At 49.3% G+C, this 23482-nt stretch overlaps 1 protein-coding gene across 4 annotated transcripts in view; it reads left to right on the forward strand.

Moving 5' to 3' along the window:
- Positions 1 to 23482, forward strand: part of ARHGAP22 (Rho GTPase activating protein 22) — a 209245-nt gene that overhangs the window by 99966 nt on the left and 85797 nt on the right. For all 4 annotated transcript variants that reach the window (XM_055119221.1, XM_004607398.2, XM_055119222.1 and 1 more), the window contains one exon: positions 79 to 166. In XM_055119221.1, coding sequence (XP_054975196.1) covers positions 79 to 166 — 88 coding nt within the window. The remainder of the gene's footprint in view (positions 1 to 78; positions 167 to 23482) is intronic.

Genomic DNA, 23482 nt, shown 5'->3' on the forward strand with positions numbered 1-23482 from the left:
CACTAGTATCGCCCCAGGAGTCTGGACCAAAAGAGGCTTTTCCTGCCCCTCTCACGCATGTGTTTTCATCCATTCCAGGGATTTATTTCTCTACAAGGGACCCAAGTGACCGAGCTTGTTCCTGGCCCCGAGGACCCAGGGAAGCACCTGTTCGAGATCAGCCCTGGTAAGTGTGAGCACATGGCGGCTCTGACTCAGTACCCACCCCCCCACAGCAGTGTTCCCATCCCCCTGTCTGGGAAGGGAGGCGTGTTTCATGGTCTGTTCCACAACAGCCACAGCCTGGTCTCCAAGCACAGCTCGAACGTGACCAGACCTCAAGGCGATTGAAAGTTGGGGGATCTTTCTATGTCTGTCTCTCTCTTTCTGACTCATTTCACTTAGCATGATACTTTTCATGTTGATCCACTTATATGCAAAGTTGATGACTTAATCTTTTCTAACAGCTGCATAATATTCCATTGTATAGATGTACCAAAGTTTCTTTAACCAATCATCTGTTCTTGGGCACTCGGGTTTTTTTCCAGATTCTGGCTATTGTAAACAGTGCTGCAATGAACATAACAAGTGCAGAGGTCATTCCAACTATACTTTTTTTGCCTCTTTGGAATATATTCCCAGAAGTGGTATTGCTGGGTCAACTGGGAGCTCAATTTCTAATTTTTTGAGAAGCGTCCATATTGTTTACCAAAAGGGCTGAACCAGTCGGCATTCCCACCAACAGTGTAGAAGGATCCCTTTCTCTCCACATCCATGCCAACAGCGGTTGCTTTTGTTCTTTTGGATGTGTGCCAGTCTCTGTGGTGTGAGGTGGTATGACAGACATAGAAAGATTGTACTCATCTGTGGAATATAAAATAACAGAATGGGAGACTAACACCCAAGAATAATAGAGATAAGTACCAGGAGGTTTGCTTCACGGCTTGGAAGCTGGCCTCACATGCTGGGGGAAAAGGCAGCTCAGATAGAGAAGAGAACACTAAGTAGAGTGTGGTTGGAGGACCCACTCGGGATGGGAGATGTGTGCTGAAAGTACACTATAGACTGAACACAATAGCTCCTCAATAACTCTGTTGCAAACCACAACACCCAAAGGGAGAGAGAGAACAAAAGGGAATGCCCTGCCACAGAGGCAGGGTGGGGTGGGGGTATGGAGTGGAGTGTTTGGAGGGATACTGGGATCATCTGTGGTGGAGAATGGGCACTGGTGGAGGGATGGGTACTCGAGCATTATATGACTAAAACACAAGCACGAAAATATGTAAATCTGTTACTGTATCCTCATGGTGATTCACTAATAAGGAAAAAGAAAGGAAGTTGGGGGAAAGTTAGAAAATATCATCAACTGTCAAGGTCAGCTTTCTGGAATCTATGGATGGTTGATTCACAGGGAGCACCAGAGAAGAACCCAATCAACGTGGAGGTCCACATATCACAGTGAGGTCCGATGCAAATAAACCCAGAGAGAAGCTAAGTTAGATTCAGAGCATTTAAATCAACATCAGCATGAATTCCAAAATAGGATCGATCTCTCTCTCTCTCTCTCTCTCTCTCTCTGTCTCTCTCTCTCTCTCTCTCTCACTCTTACTCTGTGTGTGTGCAGTGGGGGGGGGGCAGGTGAGGGAGGGGAGGCAGGGAGGAAGGGAACCCATTTAACCAAGGAAGCACAGTCATGTTAGCAGCCAACCGAGAGTTGCAGTTCTAAGCCCCCAAGTCCAAAGTGTGGGGTGCAGTGGGTGTATCTTGCAGGTGAGTCTTCGCGGAAGGGCTGGGTGCTGCCATCAGGGGCTGCTTCTCCTAGCCTCTTCTTTTTTTTTTTTTTTTTTTTTTTTTTTTTTTTTTTTGCTTTTTGGGTCACACCCAGCGATGCTCAGGGGTTACTCCTGGCTTTGCACTCAGGAATTACTCCTGACGGTGCTTGGGGGACCATATGGGATGCCGGGGATCGAACCCGGGTTGGCCACGTGCAAGGCAAACGCCCTACCCGCTGTGCTATCACTCCGGCCCTCTCCCAGCCCCTTCTCTCCCCAGAGGCAGACTGAAACCAGGCACTAGTCGCTTCTTCAAGAAAACATTCCCGAAAACGTGGCAGAAAGAACAGAGCCAGCCAGGGCGTGCAGCGCCTGAGCGGGCATCTGCAGTGCCACTCCCCAGCCAGAGCTCAGGTCCTGTGGGCCCTTCTGGAGACTGTGGGAGCGGGGTTGCCTCTGCAGCAGGGGTCGCAGTGTCTGGGTAGAACCCCGAGAGCATCCCTGCAGGCAGCCCATCCTGGCAGTGTGCCTTCCCATCGCGACTTCCTTCTGGGAAATGGGTGGCCATGACAGCCCAGGCTCAGGCCAGCAAGCAGCACCCCAGTGGGAGTAGGACTGAGCATACCCAGGCCCCACCTTTATGGGGCCATCCTAAAAACCTGAGACCCTTCCTGCTGCCTGCCTCTATGCAAAACTCTGGCTTCAGCCCCCCACCCCACCTCTGTTTCTTCTGGGTGTTCCCTACTTGGGCAGTTCATTCGTCTCCTTTGGAATCTTGGTACTAAACACACATTTGCAGAAGAGAAGGGAGCAACCGAGGAACCCCATGGTGCAGGGGGGAAATAGAGGCTGGCCTGACTAGGAGACAGGGGTTCTGACCTCTGCAGACGGGGAAGCAGAGGATACCTGCCCTCCGGATACGAGGGTGTTGGGGTACAGAGGGAAACGCTGCAGAAAGGCCAGGGGCTCTGGGTGTGGGGGGTCGGGGTGTAGTGAAGAGCAGTCAGAGCTGGAAGGCGGGGTGCACAGCACCGTGAATTTGGAATCTCGAGTCTGTGCCCTCAAGGAGCAGAGGGGGAGACACTGCACTGGCGACACAATGGTGGACACTGTATCTTTCAGTTTCTTGGAGTCTGGGAGGAAGAAGCCCTGTTTGCAAGTTCACACGCTCTCGGGTTCTGTGATGAGAGTGTGGGCATCTTTGGAGGGCAATTAGCTGCCTCACCCAATGAGCAAAACCTCCCGCTAAGGCAGAGGAACTGTAGTGCCGCCCTGCATGAGCCTGAGGGCAGGGGCCAGTTGGTACTTGGGGACAGGTCGGATTAGGGGGACACGCTCTCCCACACTTCTGAGTACCCCAGAAGTGCCAAGTGTGTCAACTCTTGAAAATGGTCGTGCACAAGACCAATTTTAATTATGATTTAAAGCGCATTAAGTGTTTGTTTTGTTTTGGCGTGGAGGCCACACCCAGTGGTGCTCAGAGATTACTTCTGACTTTGCTGCACTCAGGATTTTATGCCTGGTGGGGCTCTAGGGACTCTATGGGTGGGGCATGACGGATGAAATCCAGGTCAGCCTCGTGCAAGGCAAGTGCCCTACCTGCTGTGGCCCTCAAGTGTATGAATTTTAAACCACGGCTTTCTTCATGCACTTGCACCATTGTTTTGAAATGCATAATTTTGCACCTAGATTGTTGAATGCTGGGGGAAAGGTTATTCTGTGAGCGCCATCTAGTGGTCAGACCATGCACACACTCCCGTGCTCCCCTCTCTCTCTGCGGTCCCCCACCCCTCTAGCCCCACAGCCCTGCTCTCCCAACCCCTAAGACCCACACTATGAGGCTGGTTCTGGGAAAGGGGTTCGGACTCAAAAGCCCAGGGTCCCCTTCTATCAGGGGCGTTTCTCCCACCTGGGCAGTTGCCTGACGAGCCCAACTGCCCAGTCCCAACCCTTGGAGTGGTCAGCCCCTGACTGATGCTCCTTTTAGCCTCCTCCACCTTCTCTCCTCCCTCCCTCCTTCTTTCATCCTTTTCCTTCTTTTCTCCCCTCCCTTTTTTCCTCCTTGCTTTCCTTCCCCCTTCACTCCCTCCTCCATCCCTCCCTCCCCTCTCCTTTCAGTGATTTAATCATTGGCTTGTAGTAGTACAACAAATAAACGGGGAGTTAGCTCTCTATCGCTATCCATGTATAAGACTCGTCCGCAGCCACGCCCCACACCTAGAGACCCTTTATCCATTTTCCCCACACACTCTGGTCAGCTCCAGAGTTGTCATTCAGTCTAGGAGTTCAGTTGCATTTTGCCAGTTCATCTGCCTTATAATTCTTCACTGTCTATATCCCAGACTGCAGACAGCCAGTTTGGGGGAACTGGAATGGGGTAGGGGTTGCCAGAGGCTGTGGGAGCACTAAGATTTCATCACCAGAAAGCAGGGCAGGGCAAGGGTGCCTGGGTCCTGAGCCGAGAGCAGAGAAGGTTGGCTGTGCTGGTGGGTGGAACCCCACAGGCACCCCCAGTGCTGGTGGCTTCCTCCTGGGTCAGGGTGACTCCTTAGACAGTGCTCCCTCCTTGCCAAGACTGGGCTGCTTCTCAGGTCTTGCAGCAGGAACCAGGAACCCCCAAAAGAACTTGCAGGCCTTCAGGAGGGAAAAGGAGTTGGCAGGCAGCAGTCCCCTTTAAGTGAGCCCCTCACCCCTAAAAGTTCCGCACTACTGGCCTAAGCCCGCAGAGCACTGCAAAGTTTGCTAGGTCCTCCCTTGGAACCGCTCAAGGTGGGCATGGAGTGACTTCCGAGGGCTCTTTCCTGGCTGTGCAAGAGCCCAGTGTGTCCACTGCAGGGCAGGTGAGCAAACAGAAGTGGGACAGGATCCACTTCTCCCTCCCCAAACCTTCTACGGTCAGCAGCCTGGCCAGGGGTGTCGTCTAGGCTCGTCAAGGCCTCAGGTTTCCAAGCTGCAACTGGGGGCTGGCGTCTGAGGATGGTGCTCTGGGAATCAGGGTGAGTCAGTGGACCCGAGCACGCGGCGGCTCTGTGGGGCAGGCTGGTGTCTGCAGGCAGAAAGCAAGGCGCGGGCCAGCAGCGTGGGAGAGCCTGCTATAGGCCCCTCTCCCGCCCGCATCCGCTTTCTGCCCTACCCCAGCCTCAGGGCAGAGTCCGGACGGAACTTTACAGGAGCCCCGCCCAACTGCCACCAGTACGGTCATGCTTTGGGAAAAGTCTCTGCAGGCCTCTTTTCCTTGGCCTCATGGCTTAAAAATGGGGATAATGTAGGGTCAGAGAGATAGTAGCAGGGTTAAGGCACTTGCCACATACTGCCCAACCCCCCAACCCTGGAGCAATTCTCAGCACCTCATAGATCACCCCCTGCTGGAATTAATAACACGCCCCCTCTCCCCCACCCTCTGCCCCCTCTCCTGCCCCTGCCAAGGACAGATCTATGGGAAGTCCTCAGCACCACGGTATGGCCCAAGGCCCCACTCTCCCCCACAAAAATAGCACTGTAGCACTGTCATCCCATTGTTCATCAATTTGCTCAAGTGGACACCAGTGACGTCTCCATTGTGAGACTTGTTCTTACTGTTTTTGGCATATTGAATACGCCATGGGTAGCTTGCCAGGCTCTGCTGTGCGGGCGGGATACTCTTGGTAGCTTGCCGGGCTCTCCAAGAGGGATGGAGGCATTGAACCTGGGTCAGCCATGTGCAAGGGAAACGCCTTCCCCGCAAAAATATGGAAAAGGAAAAGAAAATGGGCTAATGGAGCCAAATGTGTTCCTGTGTGTTTGGGAAGGAGGCATCGAGGTCCGGCATCTGACTCATAGGCAGTGCCCGACGTTTCTCTATTCTTCCACCCGCCCTGCAATCTCTCCAACTGTTTATCTCGTTATAACAATGGGGTTAAGGCTTAGACAGTCCTTCGGAATAAACAGTCTTGGTGCTGGGTGATAAGCACTTGGCTGGGGGTGTCCCCAGGCCAGCAGGCTGGTGGATTAGGGAGGATTTCATTCAAGCTTTGCCTTGACGGAAAAGTGAAAGTTACCCACCTGGACACCCAGGAGAAGGACATCCAGAAAAAGGGTCAGGAGCAGGGCTGGGGTTCACAGAGAAGTGGGGGATGGCTAAGGAAGTAGCTTCTCGAGAGACTTGGGGGGCAGAGGAACAAGAGGTAAAGGTGGGCGGGGCCAGGTCACATGCCCCCCTCCCATGTTCCCCTGAGGGCCTTGGTCCTGAGCCATTATGTGTTTTCAGCTAATGGGCGGGATGGCTCAAACTCAAACCCAAGAGCACTAGGGCGGGAGCTGGAGAGATAGTCCAGCAAGCAGGGCACTTGCCTTTCACACAGCCAAGTCAGGTTCAGTCCTTGTCACCATCCATGGTTGCGTGTGCCTGGCCAGGAGTGATCCCTGAGCATAGTTGGGTATGACCCCAAACCCAAAATTTAAAAGGAAAAAAAAAAAAAGGAAGAGGGCTGGAGCGATAGCACAGTGGGTAGGGCGTTTGCCTTGCACGTGGCCGACCTGGGTTCGAATCCCAGCATCCCATATGGTCCCCTGAGCACCTCCAGGGGTAATTCCTGAGTGCAGAGCCAGGAGTAACCCCTGTGCATAGCCAGGTGTGACCCAAAAAGAAAAAAAAAAAAAAGGAAGAAAGGAAGAAGGAACAGGAAGGAACAGCCCTTGGGGCAGTGGCAGGGTGGGGCTGATGAAGAGACTGAACTGCGTCTTGGCCACCATTTTTGCTGAGTCCTGGCCACAGTCCGCAGAGGAGGCCCCATGGCCACGGGAAGAAGCCCAGCAGTTGCCTTGCCAGAGCTGCAGCAGGGGGGAGCTCAGAAGCCTGGCCACGTAGAGCTGAGCTCGGATTCTTTCTGTGCAGCTGTAACCTCTCAGCTGGGAGCCCGGGCCCGCACACCAGCTCTGCCTTTAGAGCCTATCTGAGTAGAACTTGCCCCATTACCAGGGCGAGCCACTCAGGTTTCTCCCTCTCCTCTGGGTCCTTGCTTTACCGCCTGCAAGATCAGACACCTCCGAGGCATCCACCTGTCCTACTAGGGTGGCACGCGTTGGCATTCCTTAACCAGACTTGCCCAGAGAGAGTAGATCCTTTCCAGTGATTTCTCTTGTCCGCACTGGTCACTAAAAAGCCACCCTTGGACATTCAAATTGCAGCTGCCTCTCCTTATCGGCCTGCAGCTTGGAACAGATAGGAGACTATGAAGCAAAGTTAGCGCTCAGATTACCCCTCAGAAGTAGATGGATACGACCTCCTGACATCCACAGAGCATTGCTCATCTCATTAGCCGCCTGCTGGGCCGGATGGAGATCTCCGTCTACTGAGGCACCTGGTACCAGCCAGTCCAATATCAGCCTGACCTCACAGAGCCCCAAAGAGTTAGTCTGCAGAGCGCCAGATGATGGGTAATGACGGAAATCACATTAGATGGGAAGTTCACAAGTGTTCCTCCATCCTAAGAGGAGAATCAGCAAGTCAGAGAGCAGTTTGCTTGTACTTCTCTGCATGGAGGTCTTCTCCCTCCTGCCTCAACCTCATTGCTCTGAAATAAACACAGAACCAGGTGCAGGAAGCTGGGAATAAAGGCCCTTGAAAAGGAGCACACGGTCCATTCCTTCAGCTGAAACCATCTGCTAGAGCAGCACCATTCAAGAGAAACATCACCAGAGCCACATGTGCAGTGAAATGAGTAACCGCTAGGAACACTTCCAGGAGTGCCACTCAGCAGCCTGCTGCATCAGGGGGCTCCATGCTGCCACGTAGCACATGCAAGGATGAGTGACGAGCCATGCACTGCCCCACAGAATCAATAAGCTGGGGTGGGGGAGCGGTACTTTACATATGAGAGATGGAGTGAGAACAAGCAGAGAAATACCTGAGCTTTGGAGTCAGGTAGACTTAGAGTCACAGTTTTAGCTCTGCCATTTAATGACTGCGAGAACTTAGGTCAGTACTCTGGTTCTCATTTTCATCATCTGCTAATAGAAGGGGCCGAGTGATAGTGCAGTGGGTAGGACACTTGCCTTGCAAGCCCTGAATGCAGAACCAGGAGAGAGGGAGCGAAGAAAGGAGGGAGGGAGGGAGGGATGGAGGGAGGGAGGGAGGGAGGGAGAGAGGGCAGGAAGTACAGCCAGACACTGATGATCTCCCTGGGGGTGGCAGGCTGCAGAGCCGCCAGGATCCTGTTTGGCACACAGGGTAGTCCAAGGGGTAGATCCCTCGACCACACTCTGGCTGGGCATGTGTTCTAAGCCCCTGAGCTCTCCTCTCTCCTTCAGCTCCTTGACCTGCCCTCCAAGGAAGCTTCAAGTAAGATGTCAAATTCCTATAGTCTGGGGTTTTAAAAGAAAGCAAACCCTAGCTCTCCTGTTGTCGTCGTTGTCATCATCATCATCATCATCATCATCATCATCCCGTTGATCGTTGATTTTCTCAGGCAGTCTCAGTAACATCTCCATTCATCTGAGCCCTGAGATTTTAGCAGCCTCTCTTTACTCATCCTTCCCAACAGTGCATTGGAGGCTCTTTCAGGGTCAGGGGAATGAGACCCATCAGTGTTACTGGCTTTGGCATATGAATTCGCCATGAGGAACTTGCCAGGCTCTCCCATGCGGGCAGAAAACTCTCGGTAGCTTGCCAGGTTCTCTGAGAGGGAGAACTAGGCTTTAAGATGTCACCCGGGAGCTTGGTGTTATAGTCTCTGTATGTTGGCCAGTGATGGGATTACATGGTGCCGGGGTCAGTTTCTGGGTGTGACTGCCTAGCTACTGGAAAGTGGGGGAGCTGGGTGGAAGAGGCCCAGTCCCGATCCAAGCAGGCTTGGAGATCTCAGCCCCGGGTCCCGCACACCTGGGTTCCTCTGCCGATTCCTTTATGCGTGAGGTTCGTCCAAACATCTGGAGAGGGGCCTTGAGCATGGCTGTAGCTGGGTTCTGGAGGTCTTTGGCTGCTGGGGCTCTGCTCGGGGCAGGAAGGGAAGCTCAACCCAGCCCGCTCCGAGCGGCCCCGGTGAAGACAGCCAGGCGCAGGCGCAAGAGACTGCCTAGCTCCCCTGTAGCAGTTCTAAACACCCTGGTGCTTCAGATTCCCCCGGAGGGCTTGATGAGGAATGGTTTTTGGTTTGTGTTTTGTGATGTTTTGCTTTTATTGTTGTTGTTGTTGTTTGGGTTTTGGGTGGAAAGGTAGGGGATGGTAATTGGCCACACCTGGCAGTGCTCAGGACTTTACTCCTGGCTCTGTGCTCAGAGGTCACTCCTGGCGGGACTCAAGCGACCATATGGGGTGCTAGGAATCCAGCCCACTGGACTATTGCTCCAGTCCCGGAGGGCTTGCTGAAACCCTGACCAAGCTTCTGATTCCAGAGGTTTGGGGTGCTGCCTGAGAAGCAGGTCTGAAGCATCTGCCCGTGTCTGCAGCTCCAAGGGCCCCAGCAATGGTATCCAGTGCGGTAGGCTAGACAGCATTCTAGGATAAGATCCATCTTCTCTCAGGTGTCCATCCTGTGCCCCTGTCCACGAGGCTGCACTCAAGACTCTGCTGGGTGGGAACTGCTACCCCAGCCACACAGATGCAGGTGGGCAGAGGAGGGAGGGGGGCCAGGAGAGATGTCAAGGGGGTGGCCACGAATCTCTGTGGCAGGAGAGTACAGGACCCAGCGTTCTCATGGGACAGCTCAGATGCTAAGTGCTGGCCCACACTCCTCAGGGCCTCCCAGGTCACTTGCAAAACACAAACTCCAAGACAAATAACTAAGTTTCAAGACAACAGCCCCAGCACATTAAAGGTTCCACTGAATGAGGGTCCTGGTGCTTGCCTGGCCTCCTCCGCTATTTGGTATTTTTTTTTTGAGGCAACATTTGTTTACAGAAGTATTAAGAGCATAAAGTAATTTTAGGGGGGCTGGACCGATAGCACAGCGGGTAGGGCGTTTGCCTTGCATGCGTCCGACCCTGGTTCGAATCCCAGCATCCCATATGGTCCCCTGAGCACCACCAGGAGTAATTCCTGAGTGCAGAGCCAGGAGTAACCCCTGTGCATCGCCAGGTATGACCCAAAAAGCTAAGAAAAAAAAAAGTAATTTTAGGGATGCGTGTTACAACCACATCCACTACCAGAGTACCGCATTCCTTCACAGTCAAATCGACCCATTCTGCCCACTGGCCCCTGGAAGCCTGGCGACTCTGGCTAGCCTCAGGGCTGGCTCTTGTGTTGGACATTGTTCCCTTGCTTTGTTATTTTACATCCCAGCTAGAGTGATATCACCAGTGTTTCTCTTTCTCCCTCCCTGCAATCTCACTTTGCAGGATCCTCTCCACCTCTATCAATGCTGTGACAAAAGGGAAGGTTTTACCTCTCAGAATAGGTGAGGACTATGCCATTATGCATATATACCACTTTTTTGTTGTGTTTTAGCATTTTAAGCCATAGCCAGTGGTGCATTCCTGGCTCTGTGCTCAGGAGTGACCCCTGGCTGTGAGCAGGAAAACATTTGTGCTGCCAGGGATCAGGGATCTGAGCCAGGGTCCTGGCCAACACAGCCACAGGCAAGGCAAATGTCTCACCTCCTGTACTACCTCTCCAGCCCCAACCACATGTTTTTTTCACCCACTCATCAATTGTTGTGTACTTGGGTTGGGTTCAGATCTTGGTGATTGTAAACAGTGCTTCAGTGAACTGAGGTGTCTGTGCATGTATCTTTTTGAGTTAGTGTTTTGTGTTCTTGGGATAGTAGACTAGGAGTGGAATTGCTGAATCATATGGTAGGTCCTTTTTTTTTTATTTGCTTTTTGGGTCACACCCGGCGATGCATAGGGGTTACTCCTGGTTCTACACTCAGGAATTACTCCTGGCAGTGCTCAGGGGACCATATGGGATGCTGGGATTCAAACCCGGGTTGGCCGCATGCAAGGCAAACGCCCTACCCGCTGTGCTATTGCTCCAGCCCCCGGTAGGTCCATTTTTAACTCCTTGAGATAGCTCCATCATGATGTCCACTAAAGTTGAACCAGTTTAATTCCCACCAATGGTAAATGAGTTTTTTCTTCTACATTCCCTCTAGCACTTGTCATTTCTGGGTATTTTTGATTTGGACCATTCTCAGCAGTGTGAGGTGATATCCCATTGTTTTAATTTACATTTCCCAGAAAATAAGTGGTTTTAAGCTTTTTGATTTTTGGGGGGGTAGGGGCATTGGGAGGGGAGTGATTCCTGGCAATGTCAGGGATCAAACCTGAAGATCCTATGTATGAAAGTCTTTTCAACTCTTCTCCATGTTTTTTGATGGAATTTTTGTTGTTGCTGAGTTTTTAAGCACTTTACATTGTCTTTGATATTAACCGTGTCTATGACTGGTATGCAAATATTTTCTGCAATTTACTAGATTGTTTTATTTATTTATTTATTGCTTTTTTTGGGGTCACACCTGGCGATGCACAGGGGTTACTCCTGGGCTCTGCACTCAGGAATTACTCCTGGCGGTGCTCAGGGGACCATATGGGATGCTGGGAATCGAACCCGGGTTGGCCTAGTGCAAGGCAAACACCCTACCCGCTGAGCTATCAATCCAGCCCCTGTTTTTTGTTTTAATGATAGTTAAACTTTCCCAATGCAGAAAGTTTAGTTTGAAATAATCTCATTTGTCTATTTTCACTTTTGTTTTTCTTGCCATTGAATTTCCATAGATACCACTGAGGTGAGTATCATTACAGGGTAGTTTGCTATGTTTTGTGTCTTCCATGTGTTTATGATTTTAAGTCTTTGATCCGCTTTGAGTTAACACTTTTTCAGGGTGGCTTGGTGTTTGGAGGGTTGGGAGCATATAAGAGAGTGCTTCCGGCTTATTTCTGCCTCTGTGCTCAGGGATCAAACCAGGGTCAGCTGCACGTAAGGCAAACATCTTAGCCCCTCCACTATCTCTCTTGCCCCGCATTTTTTTAGTTAACTATTGCACATGAGATAGTGGACCAATTTCATTCCTTTGTACCACCTGGGATTCTTAAAGTCAATCAGTCAATTTGCCTCTTAGAAAGGGAATTGGGGATGGGAAGGGCCCCCTAAAGCGACTGGCTCCAGCTTCCTGACATTCACTGAGCCCAGGTCACACTCCTGATCTACAGGTGTGGCATGGAAGCACAGAGGGGCATCTTGTGTAAAGACTAGTGTTAGGTGGAGTCTATCTAGGGCTCCTCCAGGTGAGTCCCACCCCACAGTTCCTGCTCACTCTTAGCTGGCTGCCCATAGGAGCTCTGGCAGTCTGGACACCACAGCGTGGAGACACAGAGGGACGCAGACAGAAATTCCTTAGATAGAGATACGCACTCCAGACAGGAAAGGGGTGATGAGCAGGAGAGGCGGCCTGCTGGGTGCCAGCTCAGAACAAAGACGAAGATAAAATTCTTTATGAGTGATCTCAGCTAGACTAAACCTCTAGATAAATTAGGATGTGGAGAGGAATGTGGCAGGAGATTAGGCGTGGTGGTGGTGGTAGTGGTGGTGGTGGTGGGGTCCGAGGCTAGAGGACCTTACTCACCTCTGGGATGCCAAAAGCAGGTACGGAGGCCCCTCTGACTGGAAGGCTGCAGCTTAGGAACTTTCTCAGACCGAAAACCAGAAATTCTTTAGTTCAGGTACTTCCTAATCAAGTTGTGGTCCCCGGACAGATGCATCCACATCAGCGGGGAGCTGATTGGAGGATACAGTCTTCAGGGGTCTTCCCAGACGTGCAGAAACCGCACCTATGCTCTAGTAGTCTGTCCTGGGTGATTTGCGTGCCTATAAAAATATGCGTGTGCAAGTGGGACATGCACCGCTCTTTAAGAAACAGTGGTGTTCCTTGTGGTCTTTGATGCTGGACTCCTGCAAGAGCGGTTTGCATCCCGTGCCGGGGAGTCTAGTGTCTGTCTGGCTTTGAAATGTGCTTAACACATTAAACTGATGGAGGAGCAATAATTCAAAGCAAGAAGAAAACTACTACAGGAAATAGAGTCTTAGTGCCCAGGCTGCCGCTGAGCTGCAGATCAAGACTGATATCACTCAGGGCTGATTGTGGCCCACAGATAGAGTCTGTCTGGCTCAGGAGACAAAAATGTTACTGCGATGCCAGGGATCAAACACAGAACATCACACATGCAGTGCATGGGCTGTACTATTGAGCCACACAGCTGGGTCTGGCTAAAAGAATTTTTTTGTTTTGTTTATTTTATTTTATTTATTTTTTATTGAATCACCATGTGGAAAGTTACAAAGCTTTCAGGCTTAAGTCTCAGTTACACAATGCTCGAACACCCATCCCTTCACCAGTGCACATATTCCACCACCAAGAACAACAGTAAATCTTCCCCCCACCCCCCAAGCCCCCCATCCCACCATTTAAAGCAAAAGATTTCCCCCATAGAGGCTGGAGAGGTAGTTTATTGGTAGAGCTTATGCCTACCATGTGGGAGGCCCTGAGTTAGATCCGTGGCATCCTCCAAATAAATAAATTTACCCATTAGAAAAATAAAGATTTCGAGGGTGGGTGAGGGGATGGCTCAAAAGGCTGAGCACACCCTTTGCCTGTGACAGCCCCGAGTTCACTCTCTGGCACTGCATGGTCCCCCAAGTACCATACCAGGAATACTGCCCCCCCATATGCACATACTGCCAGCTGTAGCCTCCATATCAACATATAAATAAAGATTTCTGTAGGGTAATTTTGGGTCTGCTTTTTCACATAGAACAGTGGCAGAATAACAGCTATCCTGGACAAAGATTGAGTCTTCTCCAGTTGACTAGAACCCCTACCACTCCCTATGACCCACTCCCTTCCTCAGCTCAGCTTGTCTGCCTATCTGTCTGTGAGGAGTCTATGAGCCACAGCACAGGGCTCCTTTTTGTGGGGGAGGGGACCACACATAGCTGTGTTCAGGACTTACTTCTGGCTTTGTGTTCAGGGATTACTCCTTTCGGATTCAGGGAGTCATATGGGATGCCCGGGGATCAAACCCGGGTCAACTCTGTGCAAGGCAAGCACCTTACCTGCTGTACTATTGCTCCAGCCCCCTTTAAAATCTGAATTAGACAGAACTAGGGGCTTGGGGATGAAAAGCACCTTCCTGTCTTGAGTTCAAATGTTAGTGCTGTCCACTCGTGCCAAGAACAAGTTCTGGTGGCTCCACTCTCTGGGATCTTTTCCCCTCATCCTTGCCCACAGTGTTGCACTGCCACTAAGATCTGTGACAGCTAGTAAGCACCACAACCTGATAGACAACCCCCCCCCCCCCGTCATCACAACAGCAAACAAAGGAAAGAGGAAGAAAGCATAGCTGGAAAGTGAGATTTTTCATGTGTTGACCGAATTGTCTGACATTCCCGGTAGTCGTGTGGGCCTATGGTTAAGGGCGTAGTATTTACACCATCTGAATTTCAAATCTGTTCTCCCCAGGTCTGGCATCCTAAGCAAGACACATAGCCCCTAAAATTTCAGGCTCTTCATCTGCAAAACCTCTCAATAAAGACCTCAATGCTATGCCTCATATCAGGTTAGCTGTTACTGAATGACTGAAAGCGAACAACTCAGAGTCACAGACCAAAAACAAATTAATAAGTCACAATTTAATTGCTGTTGCCTGAGCAAAGTAGCACATAGGAATGCAGGAATTTACTCCCTTCTTTTCTGAAGTATAAATAGTAGGGCCGGAGAGATCATATAAAGGTTAAGGTACTTGCCTAGCATGTGTTTGCAGCTGAACACTGCTGGGAATCTCAACACAGCAGAAGTTCCCCCAAGCACCACCAGGCATGACCCCGAGGCACAGATCTAAGTGTGGACACTGAGCACTAAGATGTGGCCTCCAAACCAGTAAATAAAATATGCAAATTAACTAACAGTATATGCTAAGGAGGTTCACAGAACACAAATTTTACATTCCACAAAGCAAAATATTTTATACATGTTAAACTAAAGGAATAATTATTAAGAGCATTAAATGAAAAGTAAGCTATGAAATACAAACATCAAAATAACACTTTTCCAAAGATTCTGGTACCAGTGTCATTGTGGGAAGGGGCTCACTGAACTCGCAACTGGGTGTCCTACATTCAACTCAGTTTCTACACTCTCTACCTGGAGGTGGCATCAGATTCCACAGCTTAACTTCCCAATCCTGCCAACCCCCATCCCACCTCAGATACCAGTAGTAAACACAAGTTCTCATTGTGCACTGCTGATAGAGTAAATGTTCCATTCACCCTTCCTTGGGTTTGATAAATTTACTAGAGACACTCACAGAACTGAAGAAACATTTTACTTAATGGACTAACTGTTTATTGTAAAAGGATATAAATCCAAAGCAGCCAGATGGAAGCAAAACAAAGGGCAAAATATGGAAAAAAGGAGCTGGGGCATCTATGCTCTCCCCAATTTCATCACTTTCCCCAATATCCAGGATGCTTCCCAATAGGAAGTTCTCCCAACCCAATCCTTTTGGAATTTATGGAAATGTCATTACTTTGGCCGTGATTGATTAAATCACTAGATGTGAGTAATTAAACTCAATAACCCCCTCTCCCTTCCTGGGAGGTCCCGGAGGTGGGACTAAAAGTTTCAACCCTCCAATCATATGCTTTCTTCTCCTGGCAACCTTAGATGGGGTTCAAAAGTCACCTCATTAACATAACAAGAGACACCTTTATAGCCCTCATAAACTTAAGAAATTCTGAAGTTTTTAGGGGGTCTGGCAAAATAGGGTTTAAGACCAAATATACATTTCTTTCTACAAGTCAGATTTATATCACACCAAATAACATTTATAAGCAGATGAAATTAATAAAATAGTATCCAAGAATAACAGACTCAGTCCTATAAAACAGACATTTTAATAATAAAAACACTTAAAATTAAATAATGCTAGTTGATGTTAGTTTTTTAATCATGAATATTTTATGGCCATTTTTTTCAAGAGCTATAACATTTTTCACTCTACATTGGCTGAGGCAATGATTGAACCAAACTAGACTTCCAGCTAACTCCAGATTTATCCTGTTTCTTTTTTGACACTCTTAGAGGATTCTGTTAAACTCCTTTTTGATGGTTGTGTTGATAAAGGCCGAAGATGGCTTCTTTTCATTGATTATGAGCCCAAGTTTCATTTGAAAGGAGTTTTCAGCATATCTTCATCTTCTCCATGTTATTCTGAATAGGTAGGATGAGTGGCCCAGAGCAGTGTGCTGGCTATGCTGTTTTGAATGCTGCTGCTGGCCGGGGTAGTGTGTTCACCTTCCACACAGCTGACCTGGGCTCCAGTGTTGGCACTGCACCTGGTCCCCCAGGCACACAGGAGTCATCACTGAGCACAGAGCCCAGAGTAAGCCCGAGCACTTCTAGCAGTGGCCCTAACACAGAACAATCTGAACACCCTTGCTCTCAAAAATCCTTCCACCAGAATAAGAATCTGTGTTACTACAGAGACACTGAGTTCTCTTTCTTCTCTGTCTACTTTTAGAGAAGTAGAAAACCTTATAAATGAATTTTCTTTGACTGGCTCAAAACTTCTAGCCCCATGTAAACAATTGCAATTTAAAAAATATGAAGTGTTGGGACTAGAGCAATAGTACAGCAGGTAGGGCGTTTGCCTTGCACGCAGCCAACCCGGATTCAACTCCCAGCATCCCACATGGTCCCCCAAGCACCACCAAGAGTAATTTCTGAGTGCAGAGTCAGGAGGAGCCCCTGAGCATCGCCAGGTGTGACCCAAAAAGCAAAAAAACAAACATATGGGGCTGGAGCAATAGCACAGCGGGTAGGGCGTTTGCCTTGCACATGGCCGACCCGGGTTCGATTCCCAGCATCCCATATGGTCCCCTGAGCGCCGCCAGGAGTAACTCCTGAGTGCAAAGCCAGGAGCTAACCCCTGTGCATTGCCAGGTGTGACCTAAAAAGCAAAAAAAAAAACATATATATACATATATATACATATATATGTATATATATGTATATGTATATGTGTATATATATATATATAGTTGGTACTGGGAAGATACCTCTAAGTGCTGCTTTGCATGCTGAAGGACGGGGTTCCCATTGCCCCTTCAGCATCACCAGAAGTGACCCATGTGACCCCTGAATACTGAGCTGGGAGTAGCCCCTTAAGATGTGGTTTCCTAAAGTAGTGGGGGATGTGTGTGTGTGTGTGCATATCCAGAAATTGTCATGTTTGTGTATAATATAAAACATCATAGCTCAGCATTTTTAAAAGCTGAGGCACTTTGTGACTTACAGAGATGTCCCTAGTAGTGTTTTAGGCAATGTTTCAGAGGCATCCCCAGCACAGTGTCAACTCCCCTCCACCAAGGTCCACAAGTTCTCTCCCACCCTCAGCCTCCCACTGCCAGTCAACCTCCATAACAGGCATATTTTTCAGTTTGATTATTGTAGTTGAAGCCTGATGTATGAGTGTTGTTGGCTCCATAGTTAACAAGACCACTCCTCTATACCACACTGTGTCCGCTACTCCTGACCCTTGCTCCTGTTCCCTCCCGGACACCTCTTCTTACTTACCCCCTCTATTTGTCTTCTTCCCTGGCCTTTCCATTTTTGTAATCTAAGGCCAAGGATTTGCCCACCTTTGATCATGTGTGTTCTTTTATCACATTATTCTGTATACCACAGGTAAGTGGTATCATCCAGTATTTGTCTTTCTGACTTACTTCACTTAGCATGATTCCCTCCCAAGTTGCAGCAAATTGCATGATTTCATCATTCCTTGCAGCTGTATAGTAGTCCATTGTGAATATAGATGTCTTTATTATCCTCTTAATTCATCATTGAACACCTGGATTGATTCCACATCCTACCTATTGTACTAAGTCCTACAATGAATAATGATGTGCATATGTTCTTTCACATGAGTGTTTTTGTATGATGAGAGCAGATACCAAGAAGTGGTCACAGGGAAGCTCTATTTTACTTTTTTGAGAAATCTCTACTATTTACCATGGGGTTGAATCAGACATTTCCAACAGCAGTGGGTGAGAGTTTCTTATGCATCACATCTCTGCCAATACAGTTTATTCTCTATCTTTTTGAAATGTTCACTGGCATGAGATGATATCTCATTCTCATACTAGTCAGATTGCCCTGATTAGTGGCAGTGAACACTTTTTCATGTGCTATTAAGCCTCCTTCCTGTCTTCTTCAGAGAAGTGTCTATTCATTTACTTTCCCACATTTTTGGATAGGAGTTTTAGGTTCTTGTTGTTGCTGTTGGTCTTTGGGAATGCTTTATATACCTTGGATACTAACTCTTTATCTGATCTGCTGAGTGAAAATATTTTCTCCCACTCAGAGGGAGCCTTTCAGTTTTAGCTGTTTCTTTTGCTGTGCAGAAACTTTTTAATTTGATGTAGTCCCTTTGTTTATTTTTATTTCTCTTGTCTTTGTCAATGATATCATATCCTGAGCATACTTTTGAGATTCAGTTCTTGAAGCATTCTGCCAATGTTTTCCTCAATAAATTTTATGGATTCTGGTCTGATCCACTTTGAATTAACTTTTGTGTCAGGTGTGAGATAAGGATTCAGCATTTGTATGTATGTGTGTGTGTGTGTGTGTGTGTGTATGTGTGTGTGTAGTTATCCAATTTTCTCAACCATTTGTTGGAGAGGCTATCTTTACTCCACTTCATGTACTCTGTTCATTTTTCAAAATTTAGTTGATGGTAGATCTGGGGGTGTTGTCTTTGGGTTCTCGATTCTAACAGAATTAGAAAATCTATCCTTATTCAGTACCATGCTGTTTTTAATTATTATAGGTTTATATTCAGTTTATAGTACAGTATATAAAGTATAGTTAGTTTATAGTATAGTTTCGAGTCAGGTAATGTGATACTTCCCAATGGCTTTGACCATTTGGGGTGATAGGTGATTCCAGACAAACTTCACTGGTGATTGTCCTAAGTCCTTGAAGAATGTCATTGAAATTTTGATGAGAATTGCATTGAATCTATGTAACAATTTAGGTAGAATGGTCTTTTTGACAATATTGATTCTTCTGATTCATGTACATGGAATATAAAAAGCACACTTCCCTGCAATAATGGAATGCTGAAAGTTGTAGTTTAATTATTAAAACCAGCAGATTCTGAGGTTCTTCTGAAGGTGACACCATCCTGGATTCTGGGCATCCAGGTCTCCTGGATGCTCTCTGTGGACTTACTGGAAAGAGCCAGAGCTGCTAGGTAGGGGGAGGGTAGAAGAGGAGTGTAGCAGCTCAGAAAGAACTTCCTTCACACTTCATGTCCAGCTAGATCCACAGAATGTGACCCTTTTGGGGTCTCTGCCAATGCAGCTCATGAGGGTGAGTTCATACTGGAGTAGGCTGTACCCTACCTCCTTAACACGTGTCCTTAAGAGTGAGAGAGTTGCACCCAGTGACCCACTAGGAAGTGGCCACACGGAGATGGAGACAGCAACCGTCCACGCCAAGGATCTTAAGGATTTCCTGTCCCGCAGTGCTAGGGGAGAGGAGAGGCCTGCGTCCATCCTTCCTGACAGCCATCAGAGGAAACACTGTCCGATCCACACCTCAGTGTAGGTGCCTCCAGCACCCCAAGAGAGCTCTTTCCCGTGTGTTAAGCCACTGAGCTGGTGGCCATCTGTTACTGAGGCTCTGGGACATGAGCACACTGCACAACTTGGAGATGAAGCCTCCCAAGCGTGCGCCTTTGCAGGGAGGACCGATGCTTTTATGTCCTTAGCAATCCAGCCCCACACCCTTAGGGGCCCGCACCCAGGAGAAGGGGCTCATCTTCCCACCCTCTTCCTGGGCTGGGTTCCCCCAGCTTCCTGCATCCGCCCCTCCATACATGCCCTAAGCTGCTCCTGCTCTCCCAGGCACATCATTTGCTTGGTACATGCGTGACCCTGCCTGCTGGCACCCAGGTGGCACCCAGGTAGCACCCAGGTGCTCAAAGAACCCCACAGGCCTGGGAAAGACAGGTTGTTCCACCTGAGCCTCACTCACTGACTGGTGATAGAAATGACCCTGAGAGGCTTAGAAAGGGGTTGCAGGATCTAGAAGTGCCTAGTACTTAGTGGTGCTCGGACATGGGAGCTGCTCTCCCCACTGGTAAGGCTGGGATACACAGTGCCTGCAGCCCAGAGGAGCCCCCACATGCACATGCACACACACACACACACATGCACACTTGCGCACACACATAAACATGCACACACAAACACACACATCTCATCTCACACACATACACATGCCTGATTACAGACACATATGCAATCACATACTTTATCTCACACACACACACACATGCCTGATTACAGACACACACACACTCACATGCGTCATCTCACACACATACATACCTCATCACTCACATATACACATACATGTCTCATTACACACATGCACACATCTCATCTCGCACACACATACACTAACACATCTCATCTCTCACATGCCTCATCTATCATTTCTTTTCATACACACACACACACACACACACACACATACACACACACACCTCTGGCTGAGAAGGGGCAGGGGCTTCTGGACTGTGGCTTCCGTGTCTGGCACCAAGTGGCACTTCAAAAATAACTGTCCAGGCAATAATGCTGGAGAAGCAAAGAACAATCCACCAGATGTGTTACCAGCCCTCCAGGGGAGAGCCGCGCCACAGGAATGTGCGGGAGAGAGTTCTTTTCTTTTCTTCTTTCTTTTTTAATTGAGAGAAGCTGATCGTCTTTGTTCCGTGGAGGGTCAGTTAAGTGGGCCTCTTAGATATGCAAATGCCAGACAAGCCGGCAGCCGGCGTCCGGGGATTTGTGTGTAATAGGACCTTTTGTGGATGTGGGTGGTGGGCCTTATTTGTTCTTTTTGAGTGACTTGGCAAAGATCATGTCCTTTTTTGGCATGTAGGCGGGGAGGGGTCTGTGGAGAGAATCAGGGAGGAGGAGAAATTTGTGGACTAATTTGCACAAAGAGCCCAAGTTTTCTGAAAAGAATGAGACCAATACAGCAACACAGGTCTTTTATACCATTTTGACAAGAAACAGTACATGGCACCCCAGGGCCCAGGCAGACACTGAAGCAAGATTTTCATGAAACAGTACTCTGCCTACGTGCAGTGTCCACTGGGACTTGCATGATTTTTCTTTTTGCGGGGCCCGGGGCAGGGGTTGTTGGAAGGGGCTGGGACATCCTGCAGTGTGCAGGGGCTTTTCCTGGCTCTGTGCTCAGGAATGACCCCTGATGGTGCTCAGGAGACCATAACCAGTGCCCACATTCCAACTGGGATCAGGTGCATGCTAGGCAGAAATCTTTCCCTCTGAAGTATCTCTCCAGCCCTGCTACATGGTTCTAGCCCCTCCCCCTCTTTTTTTCTTTTACTTCTTCCCAAGGTGCCAGAGAAATGTAGGACTCCAGAATTTGAGCCCCAACACCACATGGTCTCCTAGACCACTGGGAGCAACCCATAAGCACTGAACTGGGAGTAGACCCAAGTAGCCCCCCCAGGTGTGGCCCCCAAACTTTCTCCCCAACCCCTCAACTTCTCTCTCTCTCTCTTTCTCTCTCTTTCTCTCTTCCCATTGCTCATCGATTTGCTCTAGTGGGCACCAGTAATGTCTCCATTGTGAGGCTTGTTCTTACTGTTTTTGGCATATTGAATATGACGTGGGTAGCTTGCCAGGCTCTGCCGTGCAGGCGGGATACTCTCAGTAGCTTGCCGAGCTCTCCAAAAGGGGCAGAGGAATCAAACCCAGGTTGGCAGCATGCAAGGCAAACACCCTACCCACTGTGCTATCGATCCATCCCTCTGCTAAAAACCTGCTGAGTTGATATTATTCTACCCACAATGGGTAGAATCCTATGAGCCCTTTCCCCAAGCAGGAAGTCCAGAGATTCCTGATTCCCTTCTGTCCTCAGAGCCATTTCTGTGGTCCTTGGCAGCACATTTCCACACCAAGTACCCCCAGGCATGGTCCCAAAATGCACACACACACACACACACACACACACACACACTCACACACACACACACACTCTCACACACACACACACTCTCACACACACACGCTGTTCTAAGCCTACTGAGCTGCTCTCATAGTGTGAGAAATGACTGTAACTCACAGCCACCCCCAAGACAGCGGAGGCAGAACACTCTGCCCGTCATCCCTGGGTACCCAGTTCTCCGTGGGAGGGATCAGGGGAAGGAATCCACCTCAGACCCTAGAGGACAGAGGATATGACTGGCCAGGAGAATGCACGTTTCGCATATTGTAAGGCCCAGGTTCGATCCCAAGGAAACGAGCCGACTCAGACACACCTCAGAGGCCCTGCCTGCTCTGGCACGAAGCCCTCCAGGCTGAGCAGAAAGCTGAGGCACTCGTGTTGTTGCCTCCATAGCAAAACCCTTGGAACAGGAAATTCACCCTGCTCAGCATCCATCTGTGCCCTTAGACGCTTCCAAGGTCACAGACTGCTCAGGAGCCCGAGGGGAGGGGTGGAAGATCCCAACAGCTGCCCGTCAGTCTGAAAAGGGAAGCCGGGCTATGAGCACCTTCTCCTTCCACAACCAGCCTGACACCTGCAGCTAGCAAGCCCTGCCAAGTGTGGATAACGGTCCCGCTGACTCCCTTCCATGCCCACATCCCTCCTTGCAGCTAAGATTTTTTCTCCCAGTGCAGCTCCTGCACCCACCTACCAGAGCACCCGTACACAGCTCTGTAAAGAAAGAGGAGGTGATTGGGCACTTGCCTGTGCCAAGCCCTTTTCTTAGTGTCCCAGTTAACACTGAGCCTGTCAGGACCATCATCCCCATTCATTGCCCTGTTAGACAACTAAACTGGATCTCAGACAAGGCCCTACAGTGACAGTGCACAAGCACAGGGTGAGATGGCTCGCCTGCCTCCCACAACGCCTCATGCCTCTGAATCCCAAGGTGACAAGCTGTCAAAAAAAACTGTGTTTCTTTCCCCTCCCCCTCCCCCACACACAGACAGAGGGTTTCACATCCTGCCCTGCAGCAGTATAGGTCATGTGATCACCTTGGGCCATGGAAGACCAGTGGGAGTGCCAGTGTAGCCCCTAATATGCCCCAAGGTCTCCCAGATGTCTTATCCTGGGTCTGACAAGCAGGTCAAGGAGATCCAGTGAAGGAATCCGAGTACCCAGGTGACCCCACAGAGCAGATTCTCCTCTTAGCCCCATTTTATGCTAAACATGAAATTGAAGGAAAAAAAATCTCTTTTTTGGGGGGGGTTGGATGGGGGAGGGCTATACTAGTGATGTGACTGGTGGTATTCAGGGATCACCAGTCTTAACTCCTGTACTCTCAAGGGAACATTCTTACAGGGTTAAGCTATTGAGACTTTGGCAGTTATTATGGCACAAGTGTGAATCACTGGATTAACATGTTGGATCCTTAGCTGTGAAATGGAGTTATCAACACTCGGACTCAGGATTATGGCAAGGGGTATCCGTTGTCTGTCTGCCTTCAAACCCGGGGCCTGGCAGCTCCCGCAGTAACTGAGCTTCCTCCATGTGCTGTAGCCAACAGCTATAGCAGCAAAGTGACAAGTACAAGGAGTTGACCCCAGGGCTGTTCTCCCCAGAGAACAAGCAGGCACAGGAGGGCCTGACTCCTCATGGGTGTGTCTCATCTACTGTGACCCTGGGGGAGAAGATGGTGCCGGGAACCTCGAAAGGTACAAGTGCCAAGAGAGAGCCTAA

This window comes from Sorex araneus, chromosome 11 (genome assembly GCF_027595985.1).
Source record: "Sorex araneus isolate mSorAra2 chromosome 11, mSorAra2.pri, whole genome shotgun sequence".
In the NCBI taxonomy this organism is placed as follows: domain Eukaryota; kingdom Metazoa; phylum Chordata; class Mammalia; order Eulipotyphla; family Soricidae; genus Sorex; species Sorex araneus.